The sequence below is a fragment of the Astatotilapia calliptera genome, chromosome 4, assembly GCF_900246225.1.
Source record: "Astatotilapia calliptera chromosome 4, fAstCal1.2, whole genome shotgun sequence".
NCBI lineage: Eukaryota > Metazoa > Chordata > Actinopteri > Cichliformes > Cichlidae > Astatotilapia > Astatotilapia calliptera.
Window position 1 is genome coordinate 12,292,379 of NC_039305.1, and position 27,196 is coordinate 12,319,574.

Consider the following 27,196-nt stretch of genomic DNA (forward strand, 5'->3'; position numbering starts at 1 on the left):
TCTTACACTCACACATGGAAAAACTACACATACAATGCAGCTGACAAGCCCGAAATGCCACTTTGGGGATACGGGGGTTTTCCACTGAGAATATTTAATTCTCTGAGGTCATGGTTAGGTTTGTAGATCTCAAGTCTGTAAAAACTACACACATGGTTGTGGGAGGAGGGAGTAGGCAGTGCTAGCCAACCTCTGAGGATCACCGTTGTGCAATGCATAACTTGAAACTTCATGGAAAACTGGAAAACTGTTCCGCTCGCACGATCACTTCCAGTAATTACAGTTAAATATCCTTCATTTCCATTAATGAATACAACTTCAGTGAAGTTCAATGTGAGAAGATCAGTGAAAGTTTAAAAATGACCCATGGATCGTTTTCAAGCAAAATTTCTGGTGACCAGGAAATTCCAAACAATGTGTACAGCTCTTTCCATTGACTAATTCATCCTCTGTGTGCGTGTGTGTGTCTGCTTGAGTCACTGTCTGGCTGGCTCTGCTCCTTAAGTGAGAACCGATGGGACAAGCTGGAGACGACAGGCAGCTGGAGCAACGTTACTACACATACACAAACACATACACGCAAACACACATGGCCACTCTGGTCACACCCAAGGCATTCCAAGCATGCAGGGCCAGGCGCTCACATAGCGGTCTCTAAATACGCCTGGGCCTCTGTGGGTGACTCACTTTCACTACGCACATGTGTGTGTACATGGCTCCACATGTGAAAGAGAGGGTCAGTGTTTGATAGTGTTCAAAATGGCAGCTCTGTGTGGAGTACTGTGTGAAAGAGTCTGAGTATTTCTGATGAACGGTTCAATTAACAGTGCGATCGAAAACAGTTGCAACACTGAGCCAAGTGTCTCCTCTTTCCCCACAGACATCCGTCCAGCCTAGGTCCAACAACAGTGTGACCTCACCCTGCCTCCACCCTGTATCCTGCTCCAACACTTCCTTGCTGGCCTAAAGCTGCAACACAGCTGGATCATGCACCAAGAGAATACATAAATATATATTTATATATATATATATATATTTTTTTTTTAAAGGAGTGGGGGAGAGATTAATGATCCATTCCCTCCCTATCTGATCCACCCTGCTCTGATTCGCTTTATGACTCTCATCCATATAGCTCACCAAGTCGGTCAAACACCCACATAAGCATTCTTCCATTCCTAAATACACAGAGATATACAAGTCCCACTCACATAAAGATTGATGCGTTTGCTGTCAACACGAGATTTTTCCTGGGATGGCGGTGTGCGAAAGCCAGTGTTTCGCTTGAGATGAATCCTGAACAACTTCCTTTGAGCACTGCAGAGCGGTGCCAATCAAAGTAAACAGCTACAGATGGAGAGGGCGGAGGGAGCTTAAACCAGGCTTTACCATGCTAGCTACTCTGCCAGAAGGCAGTTGTTTGATACAGGAATTTTAGGAGATGGCCTCATGCTCAGCTGGATCTTTTGAGCTGAGAGCCAGACACGCCTCTACATCACATGCAAAGCGTCACGCTGAGTGTTTATGTTTAAAATAAACACTGCCGATTTAAATTTCAAGGCTAAATCTTCCCAGAAAAATAAAGAAAAAAAGTCTCATGACAGATGTGAGAATGTTAAGGTTGTTTAAAAGATCAAATAATTGCACAGTGGTTTTTATCCAGCATTTACATTTATAGCATGAATGCCCGTAGGATCGTAGCGGATGTTTGCCACTGCTGCTTAAGGTTTTTGTGTGACTTCTGTAATTCAGCATAAGGCAGAAATTGTATATGTGTGAATTGAATGCGTGCAAGAGATGATGCACATTATTCCGGGATGCTGAACTCAGATAACATCCTCTTCCTGAGTCAGTATGATGCCTGTTTTGAATTCAAAGTCACATCTTTAATTGCTTTACCAAAGTAAAAAGTAACCCAAGCCTAATTCAATGATCAAATCATAAAAAATAAAAAAAAAAACTCAAGTCAACCCAACCCAACAGAGAACACACTAGTACACACAATACATCTGTTTATGGGCTGTCAGCTCTGATTGGCCATGTGAACTTGGAGGAGGAGAGTTAAATCCTGGCCAGTAAGACGATAAAAAGATCCAGCATCTGTTGAAGTTTTCCCCCTCTCCTCTCCAGCTCAATCCTGAGGGGACCATGGCCAAAGGGAGTAGTGCATAAACTGGATGACGAAGTTGTTAAATGGAGGACCAACACCCAGTACAGTGTGTTTTAAAAATCATCTCTACACATGGAGCTCTGGGATTCTTCACCCTAGTGTTGTTTTCTATCTCCAGGCACGCCTTGATTTATAATGCTGCTGAGATTTGAGGAAAGCGAATGAGGCTTTAGGTTGCGGCAGTATTTCCACAAGCAAAAGTAGAGCTTGCGTATAAAGTCGCATGAAAACAGGAAGGTGATTGCTGTGACTGTAATGGAAAGTCTGTCTGGTTGCCCCTGCCAGTGCTGATATTAGTAAGAGCAGTATGAAATGAACAGTGGGCTCTGTGTTTTCTAACTACAGAAGCCTGAACACATCCCCATCCATCCGACCGAGTGATGTGAATGAGAATTAGTTTAAATATCTTTCATCTTAGCTGGGAAATCAAACATTTTTTGAAGCAATACCACAGCTATTGAGCTGCATATTTTTTTTCCACTTCATTGGCCGAAAAGGGAGAAAAAAAAAACATTAAACATCAAAATCTGCTCATGCAGACTTTAATTTTGAAGTACAGAGATTGATGTGACGGACTGGAATTACTTAGATGCTTATAAATGTGCTTTATGCGGGCTAATAAATATTCAAAATAACTTTAGATTGTTGAATAGAAGAGATGTTTAATGAATGAAATGTGGTGCATGAAAGGATCCATTTATTTCCAGATTAGCGTCAGGCATCAATCTCTGTTGGCCCTTCAGCTCTCTCTGCCCTCGCTGTGAAAGCTGGACAATTATTACTCATATTGTCAGGAGAAAAAAGAAGGGCCGGAAGGTCAAAGTTTAAAGTTGGACAACAGGAAGTGACCCTTTGTGTTCAATTTCCAGGTCAGTTTTTGCCCCACTGTGGACATGCTGTCGCTACCAAACAAGGGGTGCATTGTGTAGACACAGTGCCTCAGTAGAAATGGCGCCAAGTCTCACTGTGTGATCAACACCTGAAGGCTTGTTTTATCAGTCGTAGGTTCCCAGTATATATACATGTATATATTTAAATCTATTAACTTTACATTTAAAGAAGCTGATGAATTGCAAATGTGTGTTGTTTTGCCAATAACTGTCCAAAACTTTATGTGCAAAAGCTTTACATTTGACAGAGACCGAATGTGTGGGTGTCCGGAGGAGTGCAGGAGCCGAGGTATACAGAGTGCTCGCCTTCCTCCAGTTTCAACCAGCTGTAGATGACTGGCATTGGAAGGAAAGCGGCCTCTGGCAGAAATAAGTGTAGAGATCAGCAGAGCCTCCAGCTCTATCTATTGTGGTCATGGGTGCATGAGTGCAGACTAGGCCAGACCTCCTGGGGACACACTCGGCTGCAGGACCTGTGCTCTGCAGCAGAATGAGATGGGGTGAAGGCAGTACCACACAGACAGAAGCAAAGCATGGAAAATGAAGGGTTGAATCATATTTTTTTTTTCATCCTGATGGCAAAAATTAGTCCTCCATGTTGAAGTTTAAGTACTACATGTTGGATGCAGAATAAAAATTTAACCACGTATCCTTGTGTTAAATTGTTCCAGTTATTTGATTGTCAACTGATTGCTATAACAGTTATAAAACATAGTGAACAAGTGAGCTACGTCTACAGTGATTTCAGCAAACGTGGTTCGGCTAAAGGGGAAAAACCACATTTTTACCATGAAGATTTGAGCCCAGTCCAAGGAGGCTGTGACAAAGTCTCCACATTTATAACGGAAACTGCTCATTGCACAACAACAGGAGGAGAACGAAAGAGACAGAAGCAGCTTCCTTTCAAATAACCTTTCCATATGGGGAAGCCATACCTACATTCTGAAAAACCTGCAAAAATCCATGAGTGGGAAAGCCACACAGATGTCTGGAGTATGGTTTAATTTTTCACAGTCCTCAGTTAAGGCATGTGAAGCTCTTTACAGCAAGAACACCAGAGACTTTTTGCATCCTCTGTACTCCTCCCCCCAGCACGTGTGTGTGGTCTCCTGCTGCTGGTCGTGGAGAGCCAGGTTTTAGAGGTCAAGAGGTCAGTACTGGGTACTGGAGTGTTTATGTTAGCAGCTCCTGTTAATGCCAATATCCCTAGTGCTCCATCTCGCTCTCCTGAAGGGACAACTCAGCTTAAAAAAAAAAAAAAAAAGTATTTATGATAATAAATAAGATTGCGATTCTATACATTTTTTTAAAAGCAGATCTTCTCAGCAGAGTTTAGCACACCCTTCTGTACATTGTGTATATATTTGCTCACAGATGTTCGTATCAAAGCATGGGAAAGGATGTCTGGATAGCATCCAGTTTTTTTTTTTTTCATTCTCGCTACCAACCACAAACACACAGTTGGGGCTTTTCAGCCCTGGCACTAGCCTTCCACTTGTGTTCCAGCAAACATCTCCACACACACTCTCTCACACACACACACACACCACAGTACAGCTATACTGGAGAAACGGCTGTTTGTTTATGACCCATTTAAAAAAAAAAAAAAAAGGAATTGCGAAATACTGCTGCAGATATGAAAAAAAAAGTTGCATATGTAGCTTCTTGGGGAGTGGTCTGGATTTTTTGGGGGGAGGGGAATGTAGCAGAGACAGGCAAAGGACGGTATATGAGCAATTTTTTATTCTGTTCCTATTTTCCCCCACCTCCCCATTTTTTTTTTGATTCCCCTCTCTCTTACTCCTTTAGCCACCCCCCACCTTCCCTTCCTCAATCCCCTTCACCAGCAGGTTGTTTAATACTTTCCAGATTTCAGCATGCCTTCAGCCTCCTGGAAGAGTTGCAAGTCTGCTGATGGAATTTGGCGGAAAAGGGCTGTGGGTCCAGGCCGAGGCTCCTAACCTAATAAACCTAAAGGCAATGAGCGCCTCCCATTGGTGGCCCAAGTAAGAAAATACAGCTTTCAAAGAAAGTTGAAAGCGAAGGGGAAATGACATTTGACAGCCTCCGAAGCAGATGAAAAGCTGCATAATGGGCGCTTGAGAGAGGGTAACAGCTGCAAGGCAAGACTCAAATTACAATGATTTTCTATGGGGGAGGGAGGTGGCTTGAGCCCCCTGAACAAATCAGCAGTCTCCAGTGTGGGACAAACAATTGTGCTCACGTCCAAAAGATTACCCACAAGAAAACTCATTTGAATGTTTTCCTTTTGGACTTTGGTTTCTGAATGCATTTTTAAAAACAAGAGCAACATCAGCTAATACGTTCTTGGGTTTACAGTGCCACACAGGTATTTACAAGCCTCAAAGTCAAACCAGCCCTTGTCCTGACACACCCATTTTTGCATGAGTTTCGAACAACCATTAGATGGCAGTAAATAACAGCTTTTCGGCTTACAGCAGGCAGCTGTATCGTAATAATAAAACAGATGGGAAACAAATTAAAGGAAAAAAACCTGAGCCCTTGACCCATACAGTAAGGGAAACTGGGGCTCCATTATACTGTGCGGACCTAAACCTGTCATCATTTAGGTGCATCTGTCCACTGTGAGAGAATGGTCTCTTCAAAAAGATCCACCTTTAACCTATGATGGAACATTTATATCCCAATGTGATTTGTCTATTTTAAGCTTAAAAAAAAAGGCTCTGATCCACGAGCCATAAAAGAGTTACTTACTGGCTCAATGAGTATCAAAATTATGCTAAACATATGTGATGGTGTGTGCTGCAACTCCTTTTTTGGAAATGACTCTAGATAGAGTCACTATCATCATCATGAAAACGTCAAATGAGCGATTATCCGTCAACGTCCAGTAGAGCTCCAGGGTCTTGGGGAATCAGTGGCAAGGTACACTCAGGTAGTTCTTGGTGACCCCTAAACTTCATTCCAATGCGATTTTCCCTTTACTGTCACCCATTTATATAACCCAGTTATATGAAGTAATTCAAATTGAGATTTTCAGAATCAAATGCCAAAGTGGTGCACAGGGAAGATTTAGTCTCTCTCAAAGAAAAATCCTAACAATCTGAGAGAAGAATAATGACTTTATAAAGGCAGAGAAAAGAAGGATCAATACCACTACTGGTTTGTATTGACCACAACAATCAATATAAATGGGCTGCTTTACCACAAGTGTAAGAATAATGACTTTTTCTAGCCCTCTGGCAGATTGGACACTGGCATAATGTGACTATGAAAAACTCTAAGTGGAAAGAGATTAAACATTCCCTGAAGTGGAGATGAAAGAGTAGAATCGAAATGAGACACCAAAGAGAAGCAGAGCGCTGCTTTCTGAATGCAGTTTTAATGCAGAGGGATGCAGGATAAGACCTTGAACAGTCTGCAGCGAGCGTTAACAAAACAGCGCGCCGGACTTTGCCCGTGCTGCGAGGGGGCTCACCAGGGCAGGAAAAGCCAAAGCACTGCCTTTAAAATCAAAAGTGACAGAGCAGCTTTGAGTCAGCGATGATGAGCAGGATCCCGGTCTCAGGTGAGTAAAAAGCTCATCCATCCTCCAATCACCAAGGTAAGAGAAATTGCCCGTCTTCGCTATTTGTCAATGCAGCACTCCTCGGTGATAAACTTTCCCCCCTGAATCCATCTTTCACCCCTCTCACACCTGCACGATCTTTAAAAAAAAAAACTAACCAAAACATTTTTTAAACTAAGCCTTTAAGTTAAGATGCTTTTCTCCTCCACATGCACTGCTTTACTCAAAACTCTTTTTTTATTGTATATTTAAGAAAAGTGTACAACTAAGGCCAATAAGGTCTGAATTGCTTCCTTCCTTCCTCTGCTTGGAGAGATGGTGAATGGCAGGAAACACGAGGCACTCAAGGAATTCCTTTGTTAATGCTGCTGAGTGGATAGCACTTAACACACGCTGCTTTTTGATGTACTCACATAAAAACAAACAATCAAATATGAAACAGTGAAAGTATTCAAGCTTTTATTGAAAAATATAGGTTATTTTGAGCAGTACAGAAAAGAGGCTGTAAATATACAGTGGGGACAAAAATATGGTGTAATATCACACAGAAAACACAAACAACTTCTCATTCGCACCCAATTAACAGTTGGATTTACTTGCGTGTATTTTGTAGTGCATGAGTGATATACATCCAGTTATGCAACCTCTTCAGTTTCAGGACATCACACCTTATAGCACTTATCTTAATTTGCATGCTGAAACTTACACAGTGAATACTGGTAGAGAGAAGGAAGTGAAATGTAAGTGGCAGACTCTCCCAAAAGCAAAGAGAGAGAAAAGAAGAAGAAAAAAAAAATCATAATTTGGCACATCTGTCAGTTTCAGTTAAGGCAGTGAAGTCAATCAGCCCAACTAAGCCTCAATACTTTCTGGCCATGGCTTTTAATGATGCAAGAAAGGCAGTCGAGCTGCAACGACTATGCAACTTGCACAAAAATAGCAATCTTTTCTTAATGCTCTTGCATCCATTGCTGGCTGTCTCTTTTCTTCCCCCCGTTTATTTTTATTTTTCATTTTTTTTTAAATCCACTCTCCAGACATAACAAACACAGTAAAGATTTCTTTCTAACAAAGGTAGAGAAAACAGCAGGTATTTAACACCAAATACTAGTAGTGTCTGATTTACTTGTGCCTCCTGGTACACGTAATTCATCCGTCACATATACACTAAAGCCCTACTCGTACGTAGTGGTGAAAATAGTTTACACATATAGGTAGTCCCCTTGAGTAATGAAAATCTTCTACACAGATCACTTGCACCGCTGCAGTTGCTCGGATGTAACGAAAAAAAGGAAGGAAGTGGTTATTCGGTTTCAACTCGAACTTGACACGACTAAAGGAAAGTCACTTTGTGTTAATTAATGGAGATTATCAGGAAAACTGCATCAGAAAAGATATAAAAGACAACTAAGAGTGGGCTACACTACTCCTCACACCTCCAGTTTGCTGTAGTAACACCTTGCTTTCTATTTAGTTCAGCCCAATGCATCTCCGTTAGCTCTACTTCCTTTTCTACAATTCACAGAGTCTATGTGAAGGAGACAATTTGGTGTTGGCTTTGAGGTCCAGCTTTACAGCAGGAAATTGTACCCTTTAAACAGTGTCACAAAGACCCTGAGATACATAAGTTATACTAAGGGAGAAAGAAATCTGATAGATCTATGGTACTGCTATAATATCTTCAGATGAAAGAGGCTCAGTGCAGGGCCTCACACACCAGTGACAACCACAGCTCCCTTTATTGTGACAAGACACCCACCAGTGATCCTGTTGTGACAGAGGCCTTCTGTTTAGCTCAGGCCTCATGACGTCCCACAGCCAGAGTGAAGAAAAGAGGCGAACCGAATGAAAAAAGCACATGTGACACATCAAGCGAGAGGGGAGAGAGAGGGAAAGAGAAAGGCTGAACTGAGTTTTACTTGTGGAAAGTGTTTTTCCTACAAAAGTTCCTTTCTAACCACTACTCCCTGCTTACTTCTGGAATGTTCCATATTCAGAAAGTGTGTTCCCTTCCATGTCAGTTCCCTCGGTGTTCAAAAGGGAGTCACAGATTGACAGAAAGGGAGTGGAGGGTAAGGCTCTCTGACAGACAGAGTTTGGGCACATCCTAAAGGAGCAGTCACTCTTTCTTTGTAGCCCTTTAAAGGAGGAACCCTCCATCTTCTTCAAAGGGCCATTCGCACAGTTCCTGACTACAGTATCGTCTTCCCATTTAACTGCAAATCCACACTGTCAAAGGACTTGCCAGTTGCGCATAAACCACTTCCACAGCTTATTCTTATTTTTTTTTCTTCCACCAGACTCTCATACATGAATCTCATCATCTTCATCCTCCAAGAAAGAGGAAAAGTTGCTCTCCTCCTCTGGTGGGGCACTGAAGGTGGCGCTATCTGTATCTCCTGCAAAGATCAGGCTGCTGGGTTTCTCATCCAGAGCAGCAGACCCAGAACTGGACATGGAGCAGCTGTCTAGGTGCTGCAAGTGTTTGGGGCGTATCTCAGGAGTGTACTCTGGAGTGTAAGGCCCTCCGTCCTCCTGCCTCAGATCAACAGAGCTGGCTAGATGCATAGATGCCTGGTGCTGCAGCTCTTCTGCTTCTTCATTTGCCTCCACATGCTCCTCATCTTTTTCACCCTCTACATAAACCTCTTCCTCACCATGGGCGCCAAGCAGTGGCGAGGTGCAGCCCTCGCTGCTCTTGCCCTCCTCGTAGCCAAGATCATCATCCTCCTTCTCCATCACACCCAGGATTTCACCCAGCATGGACGGACCCAGGTCAACGTGGAAAGACATAACCGACACTGCATGCTTCATTCCACCTCCGTACTGAATTGAGCTCTCTGGGAGCTCAGTCAGCTCACCAAAACTTTGCTCTTCCAGCTCTAAAGCGCGAGTAGCTGCAACCGCACCTCTCCCATCCAAGTCGCTGTGGAGCTTCAGCGGACTTGAAGACAAACTCTTTGTCACCATGCTGTCGCCTCCGTCTTCATCATTGAGAAAGGGAAGGGACATGGCATTTTTTACATAGGTGGGTGATCCTCCGGGGACCACCAGGGCGCTATCTTTCTGTTGGTCCACTCGGTTCACCGACTGAGAGCGCTTGCTGCTCCTAAAGGTGCGTGACAGGAGTCCAGGCCGAGGAGAGCGAGGAAAGGATGTGGACTCGGGAGGGGGTTCCCCTGAGCGTGTGCTGAGAAAGGAGGTGTCACCAAAAGCATCACCGCTGCGGCCTACATGCATGGTGTGGCGAAAGTCACCCAGGGGAGCACTGATCATCTCCCTGGTCAGGTCCATACGGGAGCGACGCTTTGTCTGGGAGGAGGACGACACTAGCTGTTTTAAGATCGGCATGGTGGCTGATCAGGGGTATTGTTGTGCACTAAGAGGTAGCTGGGTGGCAAAAAGATCACCTGAATCTTTGGGAAAGTCCTTCTTTGAAATCTTGGAATGAATATTGATGGTCCTTAAATCCAATCAGCCAGGGAACCTGGAAAAACACACAATAAGTTAGAAACAGACATAATCGAATCAAAATTGTTTGTTTAGTCAAAAAAACAAAACAAAAAAAAACTTCAAAGTGTGTCCACTCACACAAATTGATTTCAAACAATAAATTGTAACTTGACTCAAAACCAGCAGAAAGCAAAAAGAAAGAATCTATATGGTCCAGCTAAAGTATAGATTTTAAATTATGTTGCCAAGAAAGTCAACATTCAGCCCTTTAATTCTAAGAAAAAAAAAAAAAAAAAAAAAAAAAAAACATGAAGGAATTCCAAATGTTGCCACTAATTGCAAGAGCTGAAGCTATCAATTATTGAGTCTATAATGACGAGCAAACTCTGTGAGATGAACTCTAAAATACGCTGCAGAAAAAACCCCCCAAAAAAAGTAGACCACCACAGGATTTTACTTAAACAGCGCTATAACTTAGAGGAAAACACCAACCACAGACCAACATGAATCAAGGCAAGATAACTGAGAGCTGCCACAGATTTCTTTTTTTTTTTTGCAAAGTATACTTCACTGCAAGACCGAAAACTATCTTCTACTGACAAAAGGACAATTATACATGCATCAAAAACAATGATACCCCAGTCATCTAACTATAGAGCTGGATTATTGCAACAAAGAAATCACAATGTATTCCCCATCTTAGGCAGTGGTGTTTAAGCCCCCGGAGGTTTATAACAGCTGACAAAATTGTGTTTCTACGTTACTGAGAGCTCAGACAGAGGAAACCCCGCCACAGGCAGCCAGCCAGACACCGCTGTTTCCTCAGGTGATGCACTGGAGGGCAGGAGCAGGGTGTCTCATTAACCATCAGTCCAATTATATAAAATACACATGAAAAGAGCACTCTCATGGTGGCCCACAAAGTGAAGTGCAAGCGGTTTCCACACAAAGACATCAAAAACACATGCACAGCTGACTTGTGGATGGAAAATCTCTGTGGTTGTGCATAAGCATGTCTGAAGAAAAGGTTTACCTCGCCGGCTTGAGCGTGCGTCTCTCTAGCTTGCTCATAGTGCCGTTTTCTTTGTTTACTTAACCTAAGACAGGAAGAGGAACACTTAACCTTGACTTTAGCTTTCTTGTAAGAAAGCCCTTTAAAACATATTTAAGTCACTTCTGTTTATGCTGGAAGAGATTTTAGCTGTTTAAAGTGGCAGGCTTTTGCATGCATTGACCTCATTCTTCGGTCTCCACCCCCTGTCTTTGCCAGCTGAGTCTCTTCTCCGCTTCCTGTTAATGCCTTCACCTGCTTCGGTTTCCATAGAAACACCCTCCCTCGTGCAAGCGACAGCGTTTCCTGTCAGAGGCTACGGGCGGCTCCAGGCTTCAAATGCAACGTATGGCCTTCTGTCAGCCATAGCCTGTGCTCACTCACCTTGTGTTATTACTTTCTATTGGCCAAAATGGAAATCGATTAAAACTCAGAAATATTCCGGTGCTGTAGAAAAAAAACAACAACAAAAAAATAAATAAATAAATAAAGCAAGCAAGCTCGATAAACCAGAGGCCGAGTTGTGATGACAAAACGTTCCATGAACTCCAAATGATTTCAACAAGATACATAAACAAAGTCACTTTTTGCTGAAATGTGTTTATTTTTGTAGCTGCCTGTTCTGATTTGTTTCAGGGAAGGCCAAATATTCACACCCAGCCAAAATAACAGCCTTTTCTTTCCTGAATAGTTGCTCCTGGGTGGCACAAACACAGGAAAGAAAAAAACAAAACAAAACAACTACTGGATCAAAAAAGCGGAGATGGTGAAAACCTCCCTCCCACTCCTCTATATCACCCTCTAGGCCAGGATCAAGCTGAAAAGCTCTATGGTGCCCATCGCAGGGATATGGATACAGAAACTTGCTATAGACCACCAGACAGACTTCTCATTGTCAGCTCCAAACCACATCGTACCAGAAAAAACAAAAAACAAAAACCGCTGCAGTTCCACATTTACATCCAACCCAAGACCTTCTATATTTATGGCTTTGTCATATTTGCGGAAGTGCATGCACGCACGAGTAGGGGGTGGGGGAGTGGCAGATATAGATGGAGAGTGGAAAAGGGCCTGAGAAGGCAGCAGTTAGCGTGGGAACCGCTGGATCGCAGCACCAGGGGTGAAGGGGGGAGGATTGACTTTATAAACAAACTTTCACAACACTCATGATCTAACTGCAACAGAGCCCACTAAAATGCGGGACAGGAACGGGGATGAACAGCAAATGAAGCACATCTGCATTTTTTCAGTTTGACAGTACAGCTTCTTGAAAGCTAGAGCTGTCTAAACTGATGTGTATAGATTATGAGGTTGACTGACCTGCCTTGATGTGGTGTTTGTGAGCTGCTCGGTAAAAGCAGCAGTACATGCACGCACACATACTGCAGTAACCACGAGTACATTGGAATGTTTCCAAACAGTTGTGAGTGCTACTCCACTTCTTCAGTCATCTCATGTTGTTCTTTTTTATAAGCGGTATTATAACCCATTTTGCCAGATGTATTTAGGCTATGGAGTAGTTCTAAACCTGGAGGGGAAGAAAAAAAAAAAAAAAAAAAAAAAAAAGGAAATCTCTCAGTCAGGAAAAAAAGAGCAAAAGAAAAGAAAAAAAATCAGCTGTTTTACTTCTACTAAAGAGGTCAAAAAGGAGCGCGCTAAATGAAACAGTAACCTCACTAAACCTGCAGTCATTTCTTACAGCTATAAACAAATGCCACACTGGAGGAAGTGGGGAAAGAAAAATAGCTACGAGTTTAACCTACGAGTCAAAATTCACTGAGATAATTAACCCGCATTCAGTAAGTTTTTTTACAGCAAACCTTAGACGAGCATAACTTCTCACTTCTTGTCAATATTCTCGCACCAAGCCAATCAATACCGAAACACAAGAGATCACTTGCAGACACATAAACCGAGTCTCAACCATGACTTATGGGCCATTTCCGGAACTAAGTATTGATGCGCCTTCTTTGTGCTCTGTGCATTCTGCTGTCTGGAAGACGGGAGGGGTTCAGACTCGCTGTGCACATCATTTGAAGTCACTGACCTGGACGGACAATCGAATGACCAGAGGGTGAACTGACATTAGGGGGAGGAAAAGCCACATGATGCACCCTAAATCTGTGTGGAAATTAAAAAAAAAAAGAAAAAAAAAGAAAAAAAAGGGGTGAAAACTGCTCTGCTTGAAAAATACTCCAATTATCAAGCAATCTGTAAACATTCTGATTGCTTGTGAAAACCCTAATTTATTCCCAAATGTTTAAGTGCGACACCACCAAGAGGTACACAGTTGCTCAGTAACAGGCTAGCACAGACTCTCACACACATACTCTACTAATTACGCAGACAAATGGCCTCCAGTAGATAGGTATCTGCCATGCAGCTCAGTTAGTGGGCCTGAATATCTCATTTAGGAAGGAGCAGCCAAAGGACAAACAGTGGAAATCACATTATCTCTCAATCAAACAAACGGGGGACAACAGACATCAAGCTGATGATGCCCTCTGAGATAAATACAGCAATGAGAAAACACACTGCTCTAATGAGAAATTACAAATAAAGCCCTTTTTCTTACGCTAAAGCCAAATTTAGCCGTTGCTTAAATCGCCCATTTGGGGCAATCAACTAGACGTGCCATTCGCTTGTGGTGTTGCAGCTTCAGACGTGTTGACCGAGAGGGTATCTTTGGTACGTTTACACCCTGCCACCCATTTCACCATGCAGATCCTATATAGCACGGAAGCTAAAACATTTCAGAACAGACACGATCACACTAAATAAGCCCTGATATGTTTTGTTTGTTTGTTTATATATTTAAAGAAAAACACCAATGGCTGAACAAAACAGGACAATTGGGCACATCACCAAGCACTCCGGGAAACTTCAGTGCACGACAGCCCCAAATGGACATGCAGTCAAATCAGGAAATCGCACACCCCAAGACAACCCATTTTCCAGAAAATGATGAATGTAGAGACATAAATAATCACAGAGAGTTTAACAAAACATCTCAACCATTCAATTCGTCTGAAAAATAACACAGGGACCAGAAGAAAAAATTGTTTCTGGGGGGTTTTTTGTTCTTTTTTCTGTGACCACAAATACCTCACAAGCTGCTGTTAGGAGATATGCTGTGTTAGTGTCACACCTCACCCAGTGGGGCACACCGTTCTGTAGGGATCAAAGAACAAGAGGTTTTTAGAGCCTTCCTGCTAATAAAAGTGCCTGTAGGTTTTGGAATTGGTATTCATGTTGCTGAGTACCAAATCCGTTTCTATCCTTAGATAGACAGTGAGGGGAATATTTGAGAGAAGCAGCAAGAACAAACTGACAAGAACTTTTAAGAGTGTTAAAAATATAACATTGCATTGATAAACCATCGTGTAAACCGAACAAAGCTCACGGGCCAGAATCCGCCCAACAATCCGCCCACTGGAAGGCTTTGCAAACTGAATAAATGCATAGATTTTGGACTTAATTGTATTTTCACAAGTTTTACAGCTTTTGTTTTGTATTGATAAAGACCTTCGTCATGACATGTAAAAAATAAAATAAAAGTGTCATATAGTGCAATATCATATGTTTACGTTTCCTAATGTGCACAACAAGGAGAAGCACGTTTGGGAACAAGAGCTACAAATCGATGACATTTTGTTACCTAAAAAGAGAACGACCTCAAAAACCTCCAGCAAAGTGCAGCACTTTGCAAAATATGTGAGAAAACTCTTCCTGCTAAAGGTGGAAACAACAAACGAGTTACAGACTAGGACGGCACAGGAGGAGGAGATACTAGTAGCTGGCGATGTGCAAAAATAAACAAACTAATCAATCAAGCATCGCTAGCACTCGCTGGTTGCGCGCCGTATGACAGGAAGAGCAAATGATGAATGGAAATTACTTGGATGGATTAAATTATGCGGTAACATGATGGAAAAGCAGGGCTTTTAGCAAGAGGTAGAAAATATCTATTCATTTTTTTTTTTTTTTTTTTCTTCATGTGACAATATTATGCAGGCTCTGGGTCAATGGACTTTAGGTTTTGTTATACTAAAGTTTTAAGCAGCTATTTTATACTTTTACTTAGAAGTTTAGCTTATATTTAATTTATGCTGTGTCATGACTGTTGCATGCTAATGATGCTGTCATTGCTGGCACCTTGTTTCGATTGAAAATTAGGAAGTGTGACAGTAGTGCCATTGAAAAATATTGGATGGAAAACATCTTTTATTTATATGTATACTTTTTTTCTTTATCATCATAAATATCCTCACAAATTTTCTTGAAATATCAGGATATATAGTGAGGTGACAGATCAATATACAATCCATGATCACTAAAACTAGCCTGAAGTGGGTTACGCTCTACCACAAATATTCATATTTGACATGTGGGGAATGTGCTAGCTAGGTTGCAGACTTGTGGCTTAGGTCTGTTTGCATGACAGACACCAGTGTGTGCCGGTTTCCTGCACAACTGTTTTGTTTTTGCTTATTTACACACATTTGTTCATTTTACGACAAAGCTAGTAGGCGTTTTCTCAACATAAGAGGTGAAAGCGGCTAGCGTGGAACTCTACCAACATTCACGAAGCAACACTTTAAAATTGAAAATGCCACTGTATTCACCATGCAGACTATTCAAGTTGGAGCTATTTACAAGTAAAGCAAATCATCCAGCTGGAAGGAAGAAAAGTGATGAAGACCAGGACAGAAGGTGACACCTCGGCAGTCACTGAAAGGGTTTGTGGCAGAAAACAGGCGTGCTCGACGTGCACCAGCTGAACTCAGATACCCAAGAGGGGATGACTTGTCTCTTTTACATTTACAGCCAACACAGCCTCCAGACATGACACAGCATCTCTTTCTCTCCGTCCTCTGCTGTGATCAAACTGACAGCTTCTATTACAGGCACAATCAGTGGATGGCAAACAATAATGCTGCATTGCGCTTCAAGAATGAAAAGTATTCTTTGGGTTAAACAAGGCTGATAAACATTATTTTCATGGATCTACAATGCCTTTTTATAGACAAACAATGTTATCCATCCCAGCTCTGCTATCATCTCTGATCAGAATAAAAAGTTACTATTGCGCTACTGAAAATGGAGCCAATATGGCTGGACACCAACGTCATTTGTGTACTGGGCATGCTATCTAAATACAAACAGAGGGTGGGAGGCACAACATGCATTTAGAGGCATTTAGAGTGTCTCGGAATAATTACAGGGAATTGACGGAAAGCAGGTTCACGCTGGCAATATCAACGAGTGAGCATGCCAGAGGCAACCACTTAACATTAAGCCAAGAACATCCCAAAAGGACAGGCTGAGAACCTTCACAGACACTTAACATTAAGCTAATACCTTTCCAACTTTTTCCATCCTGTTCCAGCTGGATCTGCAAGATCAACGACCAGTCTTAAGTCATTAACAACTGTCCCCTTCTGTATGCACGAAGACATTTGAGCATTCTTAAAATGTGGATGCACACAGTTGCAAAAGCATAACTTAATTACCACTGAGACACATCACTGAAAACCAGTCTCTTCAAAACAAGCAATTAGCCAAGAACTTCCCAAAAGGACAGGCTGGACATACATAGCTGCACATGATGGAGCCGTTTAATGAAGACACGTGTTGGAGGGTACATCCACAGGAAGGGCAGGGAGAAAATTAGGCAGTAAACCCTCCCATCCCTCCGGAAATCTTCTCAGCCTGCCCTTCCTGATCACTCATAACGTAAACAAGGCTTTTCTCCATAATACTGTGTTACAGACAAGCTAGTCAAACAAACAGCTCATATCTCCATCGACACCCTGTTTTAATAAGCCTGTAGGACATTGTGTGTGTAAAAGCAGACTCCAAATGCAATATGTATCAGTACATGGAGAGCGTCAGGTCCAGGTGACTTTAATCGTTTTCGAAAACGATCACAACCGGATCTTTACAACACCAGGTAGCTGAGTCACAACAGCTGTTGACAGCTCTGGCCTCAGGCCCAGCTGTCTGTGTGGTTGGTGTTTTAAGAGCTGCAGAAGATGAATGAGGTTCTATTTTGAACCATTTGGGAAGAAATCTGTTCTCCTTGATGGAAAGAAAACCAGAAAACATTTTAGAAATCAGAAAAGCAATAGGATTTGGAGACTCCTGTTTGAAAGTGCTGCAGTGCCATAACTATGAGGTCAGACAAGCAAAGGAAAGCACAGGCTGGTGGGACATGGACGAACTCGGTTTATTTTTTTTTATTTCTTATTTTAAATAAAATAAATATGCTTGTGTATCTATGGCACAATTGTAATGGACAATGAATGTCACACAAATGCTAAACAACAAATCAAATAGAGTGAAAGAGGACATCTCTGAAAGCATTTGGAGTTTAAACAGAAGTCCCTGTCATTGTCTTTTGGTACAATGACATCAACTCCATGCAATACGTGCATCCAGTAACAAGGAAACAGAACAAACATTTACCTCTTGCTAACAGGCCCCAGCATACAGTGCAACAAAGCAGCATGCAGGATAGGCCAAGAACACAATGCAGCCAAACAAAAGGCAAAAAACCCCCAAACAGACACAGCATTCACACACTGTCATATGATAAACTCTCAGTATTTGATATTTGGACAAGGTAATAAAAAGGTAAGTGGCAGAAAACTAATGACAGTTGCCATATGTCAGAAGCCAAACTGGCTAAAATACATCTTTACTGTGTAAGTGTTGAAAGACAAGTTCAAATCCAAGGCTCTTCTCCAAAGTAACCCAGATATTCCCTACTACCATCCTCAGAGGAATTCTGGGAAAAGAAAAGAAAACACAAAAAAAAAAAAAAAAAAAACAGTTTATACTGGTATTTCCTGGAATGTGAAGGGGCTGGACAGGACACACACAGCCTCAAATGAGCACACAAACTGCAAACATGGGTGCAGGACTATTTAGCCAGTAGCCACAAATAACTGAGTTTCCCTTCAGCATTACCGCAGATGTATTTTGGAATATCCACATTAAAAGTGAGCAACTTTGCTTGCTCTTGTAAACAAACTTATTAGCAGGTTGCTCTTCCCAGGATACGAGCCAACAAATCCTGTCTACACTGTGCCTTGCATAATAACAGGGTGCTTGGCACAGTGTCCAACAACACAAGAGGGAAGGATAACTTTCACCTTCGGGCACTAACCACCTCCTGCAGGCAATTAGACACCAACTTTGTAGTGATGATGATGATGAAGAAGAAGAAGATGAAGAAGAAGAAGATGAAGAAGAAGAAGAAGAAGAAGAAGAAGAAGAAGAAGAAGAAGAAGAAGTAGAAGAAGTAGAAGAAGAAGAAGAAACAACAACTTGTGCTTGTGCGGGCTGGTTTAAAATCCTGTCACTTTGTATAAAATACAAAGTAAATAGGCTAAAGAAAGCCTAAAACATGTAAATCTGGTCAACTATGCTTGCATGCTTGTAGTGTCATCAACCTGAATCCATCACACCACTTCAAGACAACCTCACATCTCATAAAAGGCCCTTGCACATTTTGAAAAAGGCAGGTCAAATTTCCTAAAAGCCACCGTAACGTCCTCACAAGCACAGACCTCTGATAACATCACCTCTTCAGACAATTGCTGTAAGTTCTTATCAGTGCAGGGTGATGGAGAGATAGCCCGCTGACCTGAGGCCCATTACCTCACACTACCAGTCAGTGACCTCATCAAGTGCCAGCCTTACCAGGAAAACTGTACAAAGACCTGGACAAAGTGAATGTGCACTCCAAGGAGGCAGAAACTGTATAACGTATCTTTCTTTCCCAGCCTTATCTGATCAAGTCAAAGCCACCTCCAACTTCGAGGAAATGTGCCAAATCACGCCCTTCTATCACCTTCCACTCACTCTAGAATTAGTTCCCAGAAGCAAGTCAAAGTGTTTTAAGAAAATATGAAGGACCCCCAATACGCACAGCCATCAAACACGTTACTGGCCTAATTATGAGAATTTTTGAAGTTTATCATGTGTTCTAAAAGTCAGGCCTATGGGAGTTGTCGTTTGTAGTAAAGTCAGGGGTTAAAACAAAAGGAAACATGGTGTATCCGCTTAAACCTGAAAACATCCCCAAATAAACTAACAAACAAAAAACACAAACTCAATTTGTTTCTGAGAGGACAAAATGGCTCGTTTCTTTCAACAACAGACACACAAAGAAATAAGCGCTAATTCCGCAGCATTTGATTCACTCTTGCGCTCACTGCCGATCAGCGAGATTCGATCATATACAATAAAGCGCTGATTCTGGGTGGGTCAATAGCAGGAGAACAATAATAGGCCAGCGGACTAGAAGCATGAGCAGCCCCGTGCGCGCAGGTGAACGGGCCGATAAAATGTCGGTTTAAAACGCGTCCTTGAAGTGCACACACAACCCAGAAGATCAGTTTTATGTTAAGTGCAAGTACAAATATTAAAGTACACACGCTTACCGAGCATCCCCATTCATAAAAGCCGGGTGCTGCTCCACTTTTAGGCCCCCAGCAGACCAACAATGGGGGTGCATTCATCAAACGAAACAAGCTGTGAGGCGCTCAGATTAGTTCTTTCTGCTCCAAACAACGCGGATCATGGACCCGTGAGTGTGGCGGTTTTTTTTAGAGAAATATTACAGCTGCTGTCACAACATCCTTACAAACGCTGCTGCTACTCTGAAGCGCATGAACTCACTACAACGCCTGCTGCGGTAGTGCGCTTGAACACGCCCTCTTTACATGGGTCCTTAAAGACACAGGGTGCCAGCATGGGGCCACTCAGACTGCCTTGACGCACTGACACAAAGGAAACCTCGAGGATAATTTATTAAATCTTTAATAATAAATATATAAATAGGTTAGCCAGTTTAAATACTTAATAATTAATGTACCAAGAAAATGTACTTGAAAGACCCAGGAACATATTAAGCCTTTTATTGATGCTATTATATACCAAGGTGTAATAAGCATTTATCAATAAGCAGTGTTGTGCATTCTTTAAAATGATTCTTCATATCCTTTCTAGTATTATACAATACTCATTTGCGTTTGCCTTATTAGATATTTTCGGAGAGCAAGAGTAGAGAATATCTTTGTTCATTTGTCAAAGGGGAAATGATGTCATCGTTTTAGTGCCTAGCATTGCATGTTTTAAGATTTAAGTATTAAATAAATCAGTAAAAATTGGCAAAGATAAATTTATACGGGACTGGTGTTTTCAGAGGGATTTGAAGGCGTGACATTGCCAAACTGCTTAAAGGTGAGCTTTGCCCTTCGTTTCTTTTACAGTTCCAATAAGGATGTTAGTCAGAATTATTACACGTCCACACATTTTTCTCTGACAACAGCAAAGACTGTATTGAGTTAACAAACCCTTTGATCTTGTGCATTGATCTTGTGTATTGAACTTGTGGTTGATGAGCTGACATCGGTCAGTGTCCACTCATTAGTACCTTCTGTAATGCAAATAAGCAGAAATATGCACCCCAGGTTTTACCTCAGGAGAAAGGTATGCATAAATGGCTGATAATTGCTAAAGGACACAAGTCATTCTACCCAATGACATGACTATTCGCTTTCGTACTTCACAAGGTATGTAGTGACGCAAGTCTGTCTCTCCACGCTGTTCTCTGAAACCACAATGTTCCATATTTAACTGCATGTCCTGGCGTCCTTTACAAATATTTGAAAGTTATTTCTGCCTTTGCTTTTTTCCGACGATCTGTCCCACCAGCTGATGAGAGAATATGGCTTTTTATGATGAGAGTAAACTTAAACTCCCTTGGTATTTAAGCCTTGTGGGAGTGTTGCTGACCCACTATTGATCATGTGCCTCATCACATGAGCCACATACCTGTGACCCAAACTGAAGAAGCTTCTCAGATAAGAGGTGAAACATCTTCAAGTAACTTAAAGAAGTCTAGTTGTTTTTCTTTCCAAGCTCCTTACATTACTGTGACCTGGATGGCTGAGAACATGGACAGACACTCTATAGTATCCCATCTTCTTGTAACAGCAGCCCGTGGTTTGAATTGAGTGCCACTAACAAGCCATATGTTCATTCTTGTCTTTTGTCCAGAGGTTACAGTGTCCATGTTTTTCAAAAAATAATTTCAAATTTCAATTTACCTGACCACAGAACAGTTTTCCACGTTGCCTCAGTCCATTTACACGAGCTTTGGCTCAGAGAAGATGGTGTTTCTGGATCATGCTCACATATGGCTTCTTCTTTGTGTGACAGAGCTCTAACCTGCATTTGTGGATGACACGTTGAATTGTGTTCAAAGACAGTGATTTCTCAAAGTGTTTTGAATTGGGTAAACTGCTGAACCTCAGCCCATCTTTACTTCCGTGAAACTGTTGCCAGTTAATCTAATTACTTGAAGCTAATATCATTGATAAAACAGTAATATGTCTCAGTTAAAACATTTTATATGAGTTCTGTTTTCTGTTGTAAATTATGGGTTTTTCTGATTTAGAAATCATCACATTCTGTTTTATTAACATTTCATGCTGTACTACTCTTCCTTTTCATTTGGAGTTGTATGAAGTGAGCTTTTTTAAGCAACTGCCAGGTGGATATAAAGGAGAAAAAATCATATTTTCTTTAATAATGGAGGTGATTTCCTTTTTTCTATCCATTTTCTGAACCTTTTATCGCACTTAGGATCGCAGCTCATACTGGGCTAAAGGGTCACATTGGACAGATTGCCAGCACAAGGCCAACGCAGAGAGACAGATAATAACACTCTCACATCCACACCTGCGGTGCGTTTAGAATCACCAGTTAACCTATCTTTGATCCTTGTCTAATGGAACATCAGAAAATGATTTTTTATCCAATATTGTCTGGGCTGCACTCCACCCCATTCTTTAGGTATTCTCGGTTGTTCTCGTTTCTGTCGTTTGACGTTAATTAAAATCATCTGGCTTTTTGCTCTCATTCTCAAACGTTCAATTTAAACTTTATAGTGTTAGCAGACTGGAGTAGGGTGGCTGTGAAGCTACTGGATGCAAGATGACCATTTAGCCATGTCACCGCTCCCCAAAATACATAACTTTGCCCAGTTTGAGATCAATTTAGCTGTTCACTACATATAAGGGCAAGTATAATGGCAAATGTTTATGCAGTTCTGCTTGATTGAACTAGTGCATAAAAATTTCTGCATACTGCAGAGAAATGTTGTGAAAAGAAAACAGTTGGGGGAGCATCTCCTCAGGTTTTTAACTGATCTGGCAGAAGAGGCTTGAGCTAAGTGTATGTAGAGGAAATGCACTATGTGTACTGTATCTATGAGTGAAATAAGATAAACTAGAAGACTTCTGGTTTAACAATAACTCTCCCCCACATTAAAACAGTTTGAAAGCTGTAACTTCTCATTTTTCTCTTTATCACACACCATAACTTGGCCCCCGCCAGTCAACCAGACAAGTTAACTGTGCTGCCAATGCGGTCTTATGAACTCCAACAAACACAGTCAGAAATAGGACAAATTTTGTTTAAGTCAGTCCCATGAGGAGACGTTTCACTGAAATGTAAAACTGTGCCAGATTTGCAGATCTATCTCTTTCCTGCTCTCTGTCCCCATCTGCGTGAGCGCCTCGCTTTCTGTCTCTGTCTCACTCTCTTTGGCTTGAATGTGTGTGAGCAGAAGATTTGTCTGTGATCTCCTTAGAGTGAAGAGCTCAGTCAAGTCGGAAGAATTACATATTTATATATAATATATCCATGGTGGAAAGATGTTTTCTGATTTCACCTTACCCCTAAACCTTTGAGCCTGATCCTTCTGTTCTTTGGTTAAGATCAGTGTTTTCTGGCCTGAAATAAAGGGATTACCTGTCCAACCATCCCTAAGATTTTCAGCATGCTTGCACTGGATCAGGTTCTTCTTCAAGTTCTTCCCAGTATCTCATGCTGTTTTGCATCCCAATTATGGTTTTGTTTAAGATTCAGGTCATTTGTACACTGTAGGATTAGGTGTCACTTAAAAATGACTTTGCATTCCAGATCATACAAAATGCTCTACTTAAGACTGTCTGTGCAAAATTAATTTCTACAGGTTTTAAAATGGTTTAGATTTCCTTTATAATGAGTTTGTTGCCAATTCTCTTTATGTCAGAATCATAAATCCTGTAATTATTTTCATCAGTGTTCCACCATTTCATTATGATTTATGAGGAAAAGGTCATTACAAAATAGAATGTTTTATTCTAAAGAGTTAGCATTAACATGGCTATTCTGCCTTTTTCTCTTTTTTAATGATGTACACAGAGATGTTCACACTGGAAATTGGACAGATTACATTTTTAGACCTTGAAGACTGAATGCTTTAGTGTGCACACTATAGGTCACACTCCAGCACAGCAATATCCATTCACCTTTTCTAAAGAGACAGCTTTGCAAAAATGTCCTAGAAAATTTCTCACTATAATATATGCCTATGGTACCATGAGCTGTAACACGAATCATGTATTCAGAAATTATATAAATGCAATCACACCTTGTAACATGAACAAAAAAAGTGACAATCCATTCTGACGGATTTCACACATCATCATACTTTTTTCTCCTGCCGCACATTATCATTTACTCTTTTGTATCTTTGTAAGTGACTGATTTCCTGTTTTCTTCCCAGTACATCAAGAAACACCCCAAAATTTGAGGTAGTTTTGAAAAGTAAAGGTTTTGTGCTATAGGTAAAATCTATTGCATTGTGAAACCCTTAGTGGATATGGATACTCTCCATTCTCTTTTAAACTAACCAAAATGAGTTATTATTTTCTTTCACTGACAGCTATTAATATATAATGATTCATATGCTTGTTAATAATACATGCATTGGATGCCCATACAAACCTGACAGCATCTCACAGATGGTGAAGATTTTTAAGCTGTACATCAATTATATGAATCTCCTACTCTAACCTATCCCAAATTTGCTGTATTGGATTGAGATCTGGTGACTATGGAGGTCATTTGAGTGCAGTGTAGCGTTCAAGAAACCAGTTTGAGATGAGCTTTCTGATATGGTGTGTAAACCTGGCTGTGCCCTTAAACAATGATCAATTGGTACAAAATGGCCCAAAATATGCCAAGTAAGTACCCCTCATTCCATGGAGCGATCAGGGCTCAAGAGTTGGGAGTTTGCCTTGTAATCGGAAGGTTGCCGGTTCGAGCCGCGGCTTGGACAGTCTCGGTCGTTGTGTCCTTGGGCAAGACGCTTCACCCGTTGCCTACTGGTGGTGGTCAGAGGGCCCGGTGGCGCCAGTGTCTGGCAGCCTTGCCTCTGTCAGTGCGCCCCAGGGTGGCTGTGGTTACAATGTAGCTTGCCATCACCAGTGTGTGGATGGCTGGATGTGTAAAGCGCTTTGGGGTCCTTAGGGACTAGTAAAGCGCTATATAAATACAGACCATTTTGCACCCGCCTAAGACAAAGGCAGGAGGCAGGATAGATCCATATTTATTGTTGTTTACACCAAATCCCGACCCTACCATTGGAACCTTCTATTTTAAATTTTGATGAGGTAGATCAGCAGTTTTTGAAATACTCAACCCACCTGACACCAACAAACATGTCACCTCTCTTCCTCATTCTGATGCTTTCTTTGAACTTTAATCATGATCATATCTACATGCCTAAATACACTGAGTTGCTGCCATGTGACTGGCTGATTAGATGATCGAGTTCAATGAGAAGTTGAACAAGTGTACCTACTAAAGCGGCCGATAAGTGTATGTATCTAATGAACCAAGGGGATTTGTGCTTTTGGGTCTTAGTAATTTTCTGTGAATAACATTAAAGCAAACAAATACACATTATAAAGCTTGCCTTTGCTTGTATATCTACTGACATGAGCACACAATCAACATCCTCAGACTACTATAAAGGTGCCACAATGCTTTAATGTGATTCATAACATTTTCACTAGTGATGCTCTGAAAATATTGAGCTTGAAGCTGCTTGATATAAATATCTGGTAAACAAGATGAGACAAGTACATATAGTAAATACACAATGCATTTCCAACAATGATTAGGCAGAGTGAGAAACTTAAAGGCAGCTGAGGGCTACAGTGACCGCAAGTGCCTCTCTCCAACTCAGAGTCATTTTCTCACAACATTTTGTCCTTTGTTAGGCATCGCTTGTTCCATAAGAGTCAGTTTTTCCATTGTCCAGTCTCAGCAATGCAAGTGGTCCATACTTTATATGGTTCTAAGGTGGTTGTTTTCAATAAAGCTCTCATGTTAAACAATAATACAGGGGTTTGAAAACAAGGATTTCTTTTTCAGAACTTCAGGTCCTGTTCTCTCTTGTTTACATCGATGATCGTTCAAATGAATTTGCTAAAGCAACACAAAAACTTTCAAATGATTGTCTTTTCATAAAATACATATTACACAGATTGACCAACCATACACACTCAGCACAATCATACATACACTCTTCACAGAGGAGAAAGCACTATTTAAGATGCCTGCAATGCTTAATATTGAGCAACAACTCTGTCGGTAAGACAGAACTAAAGATCAAAAAAAAGAAGAAGAAAAGGAGCAAAATACAAATAAACCAACAACAACAAAAATCAAAGTTTCGTCCTCAGGGTCCTGTTGTTATTGGAAGGAGAGCTGTGTGTCAAACAAAAGAGGAGAAGCCCGCGGTAGGTGCCTGAGCGGCACAGCCGAGGCTGCTGGGGGGCCGGTACAGGGTGCTGTGCTGGCTGGGGGGGTCGGAGGACAGCAGGGAGGGGGTGGGAGTCCGGCTTCCCTTAGGCCTGAAGAGGGTGCCCTGGCCTTGGCACTGGGGCTGTGGTGACTGGGCGCTCTGGGGGAGGAGAGGGGGAAGAGGGGGCAGGGGGGGTACGGGTGGTGGGTGTTGTCGTGACTCTTGCTCCACCAGGGGCTCGGGCTGGGAGTAGCCGTATGCCGGTGGACGAGTGACGCCCTTCTGTTGTCGCCGCCAGGAGTTGTAGTAGGTGGGGTCGCTGATGTAGTGGTTAACAAAGGAGTGGGTCTTCTGCCGACTCTGATCCATTTCGTATTCGCTGTCGCTGCCCTGTCAGTCAACAGTTCAAAGTCACTTTGGCAAAAAATGAGGACAGTAAGCAGAACACGTGCTACGACGCTTACTACAGAGTATAATGACAGCTACATTTTCATGGTCTCAAATCAAGGCTAATTCTATTTCCAGTATTGTACAGCTGGTTGACAAACAACACAGTAGCTACTGAGTCACGGCACAGCAGGACATATCTATTGACAATGGGAAATCTATGAATCCATGTGCATTTCTATGGGCCAGATAATCACTTTTATTGAGAATCTTTGAGATGTAGAAGCTCACCGATAGCTGTATGGAGTACAAACATGATACATGTAAACAAGTGTGTCCTAGAATTAGAGAAAGATAATGTTTACAGAATTAATCTCCTTTTCTTGTAACACAAAACCATCAGGCAAAAGCTTGTCTGAGTGAATCCTCTTGTTATTCTGCTACATGTATTTGTTTAAAATAAAAAAATAGTAAAAGCCTCCCACAGAAAGCATTACACATTTGGCACATTTGTGTGCCTGATGAGCACTTGCTCATCTACTGCTCTATTGAGACACTGTAGCTCAACAGATGTTGAAGCACCATTTATTTGCACAAGTGTCAGGTAAACAGTGGGAGGCTACGCAGAGGAAAAGAATAACACCAGCCTGCGTCTCCTGAGAGATCTGTTTTTTCTCAAACTGGGATGAACAATGTTTTGCCTGTGCAGGTACCAGACAAATTGGCCAGGGAGACACAGCGCGGGTGTGGGAAGACAAATGTTCAGAATCTGCTACAATCGGCTTCTCTGCCAGTTGTAGGTACCATCCCTCATCACTTCAAGCCTCCCATCTCCTCACTGGGCCAAACTATTCTATGCACACACTCATCATATTGCGAGCTGAGACATGGAAGCCAAGATTAACAATTTCTATTTGACAAAAATTAATTAGTTGTGAAGATATTTCAGCACACGCGAGGCACGGGAACCGGCTGTGTATTCCCCTGCCATGAAAGAAATCAGTATTAAAAGATCCAGAAACGTCAGCCATCCCTGCACGAC

The 27,196-nt window shown here is 41.7% G+C and overlaps 2 protein-coding genes across 5 annotated transcripts in view; both read right to left on the reverse strand.

Moving 5' to 3' along the window:
* Positions 1-7,041: 7,041 nt before the first annotated feature.
* cdc42ep4a (CDC42 effector protein (Rho GTPase binding) 4a) lies at positions 7,042-19,841 on the reverse strand. Its single transcript, XM_026164793.1, has 2 exons — positions 19,562-19,841; positions 7,042-10,094 (listed from the first exon to the last, which is right to left on the reverse strand). Exon 2 carries the CDS (start codon positions 9,956-9,958, stop codon positions 8,912-8,914), a length of 1,047 nt encoding a protein of 348 aa, XP_026020578.1. The 5' UTR covers positions 9,959-10,094; positions 19,562-19,841; the 3' UTR covers positions 7,042-8,911.
* Positions 19,842-24,987: 5,146 nt separating this feature from the next.
* Positions 24,988-27,196, reverse strand: part of LOC113020647 (protein sidekick-2-like) — an 85,153-nt gene continuing 82,944 nt past the window's right edge. For all 4 annotated transcript variants that reach the window (XM_026164798.1, XM_026164795.1, XM_026164796.1 and 1 more), the window contains exon 45: positions 24,988-26,157. In XM_026164798.1, the coding sequence (XP_026020583.1) occupies positions 25,738-26,157 (420 nt within the window). In that variant the 3' untranslated portion in view covers positions 24,988-25,737. The remainder of the gene's footprint in view (positions 26,158-27,196) is intronic.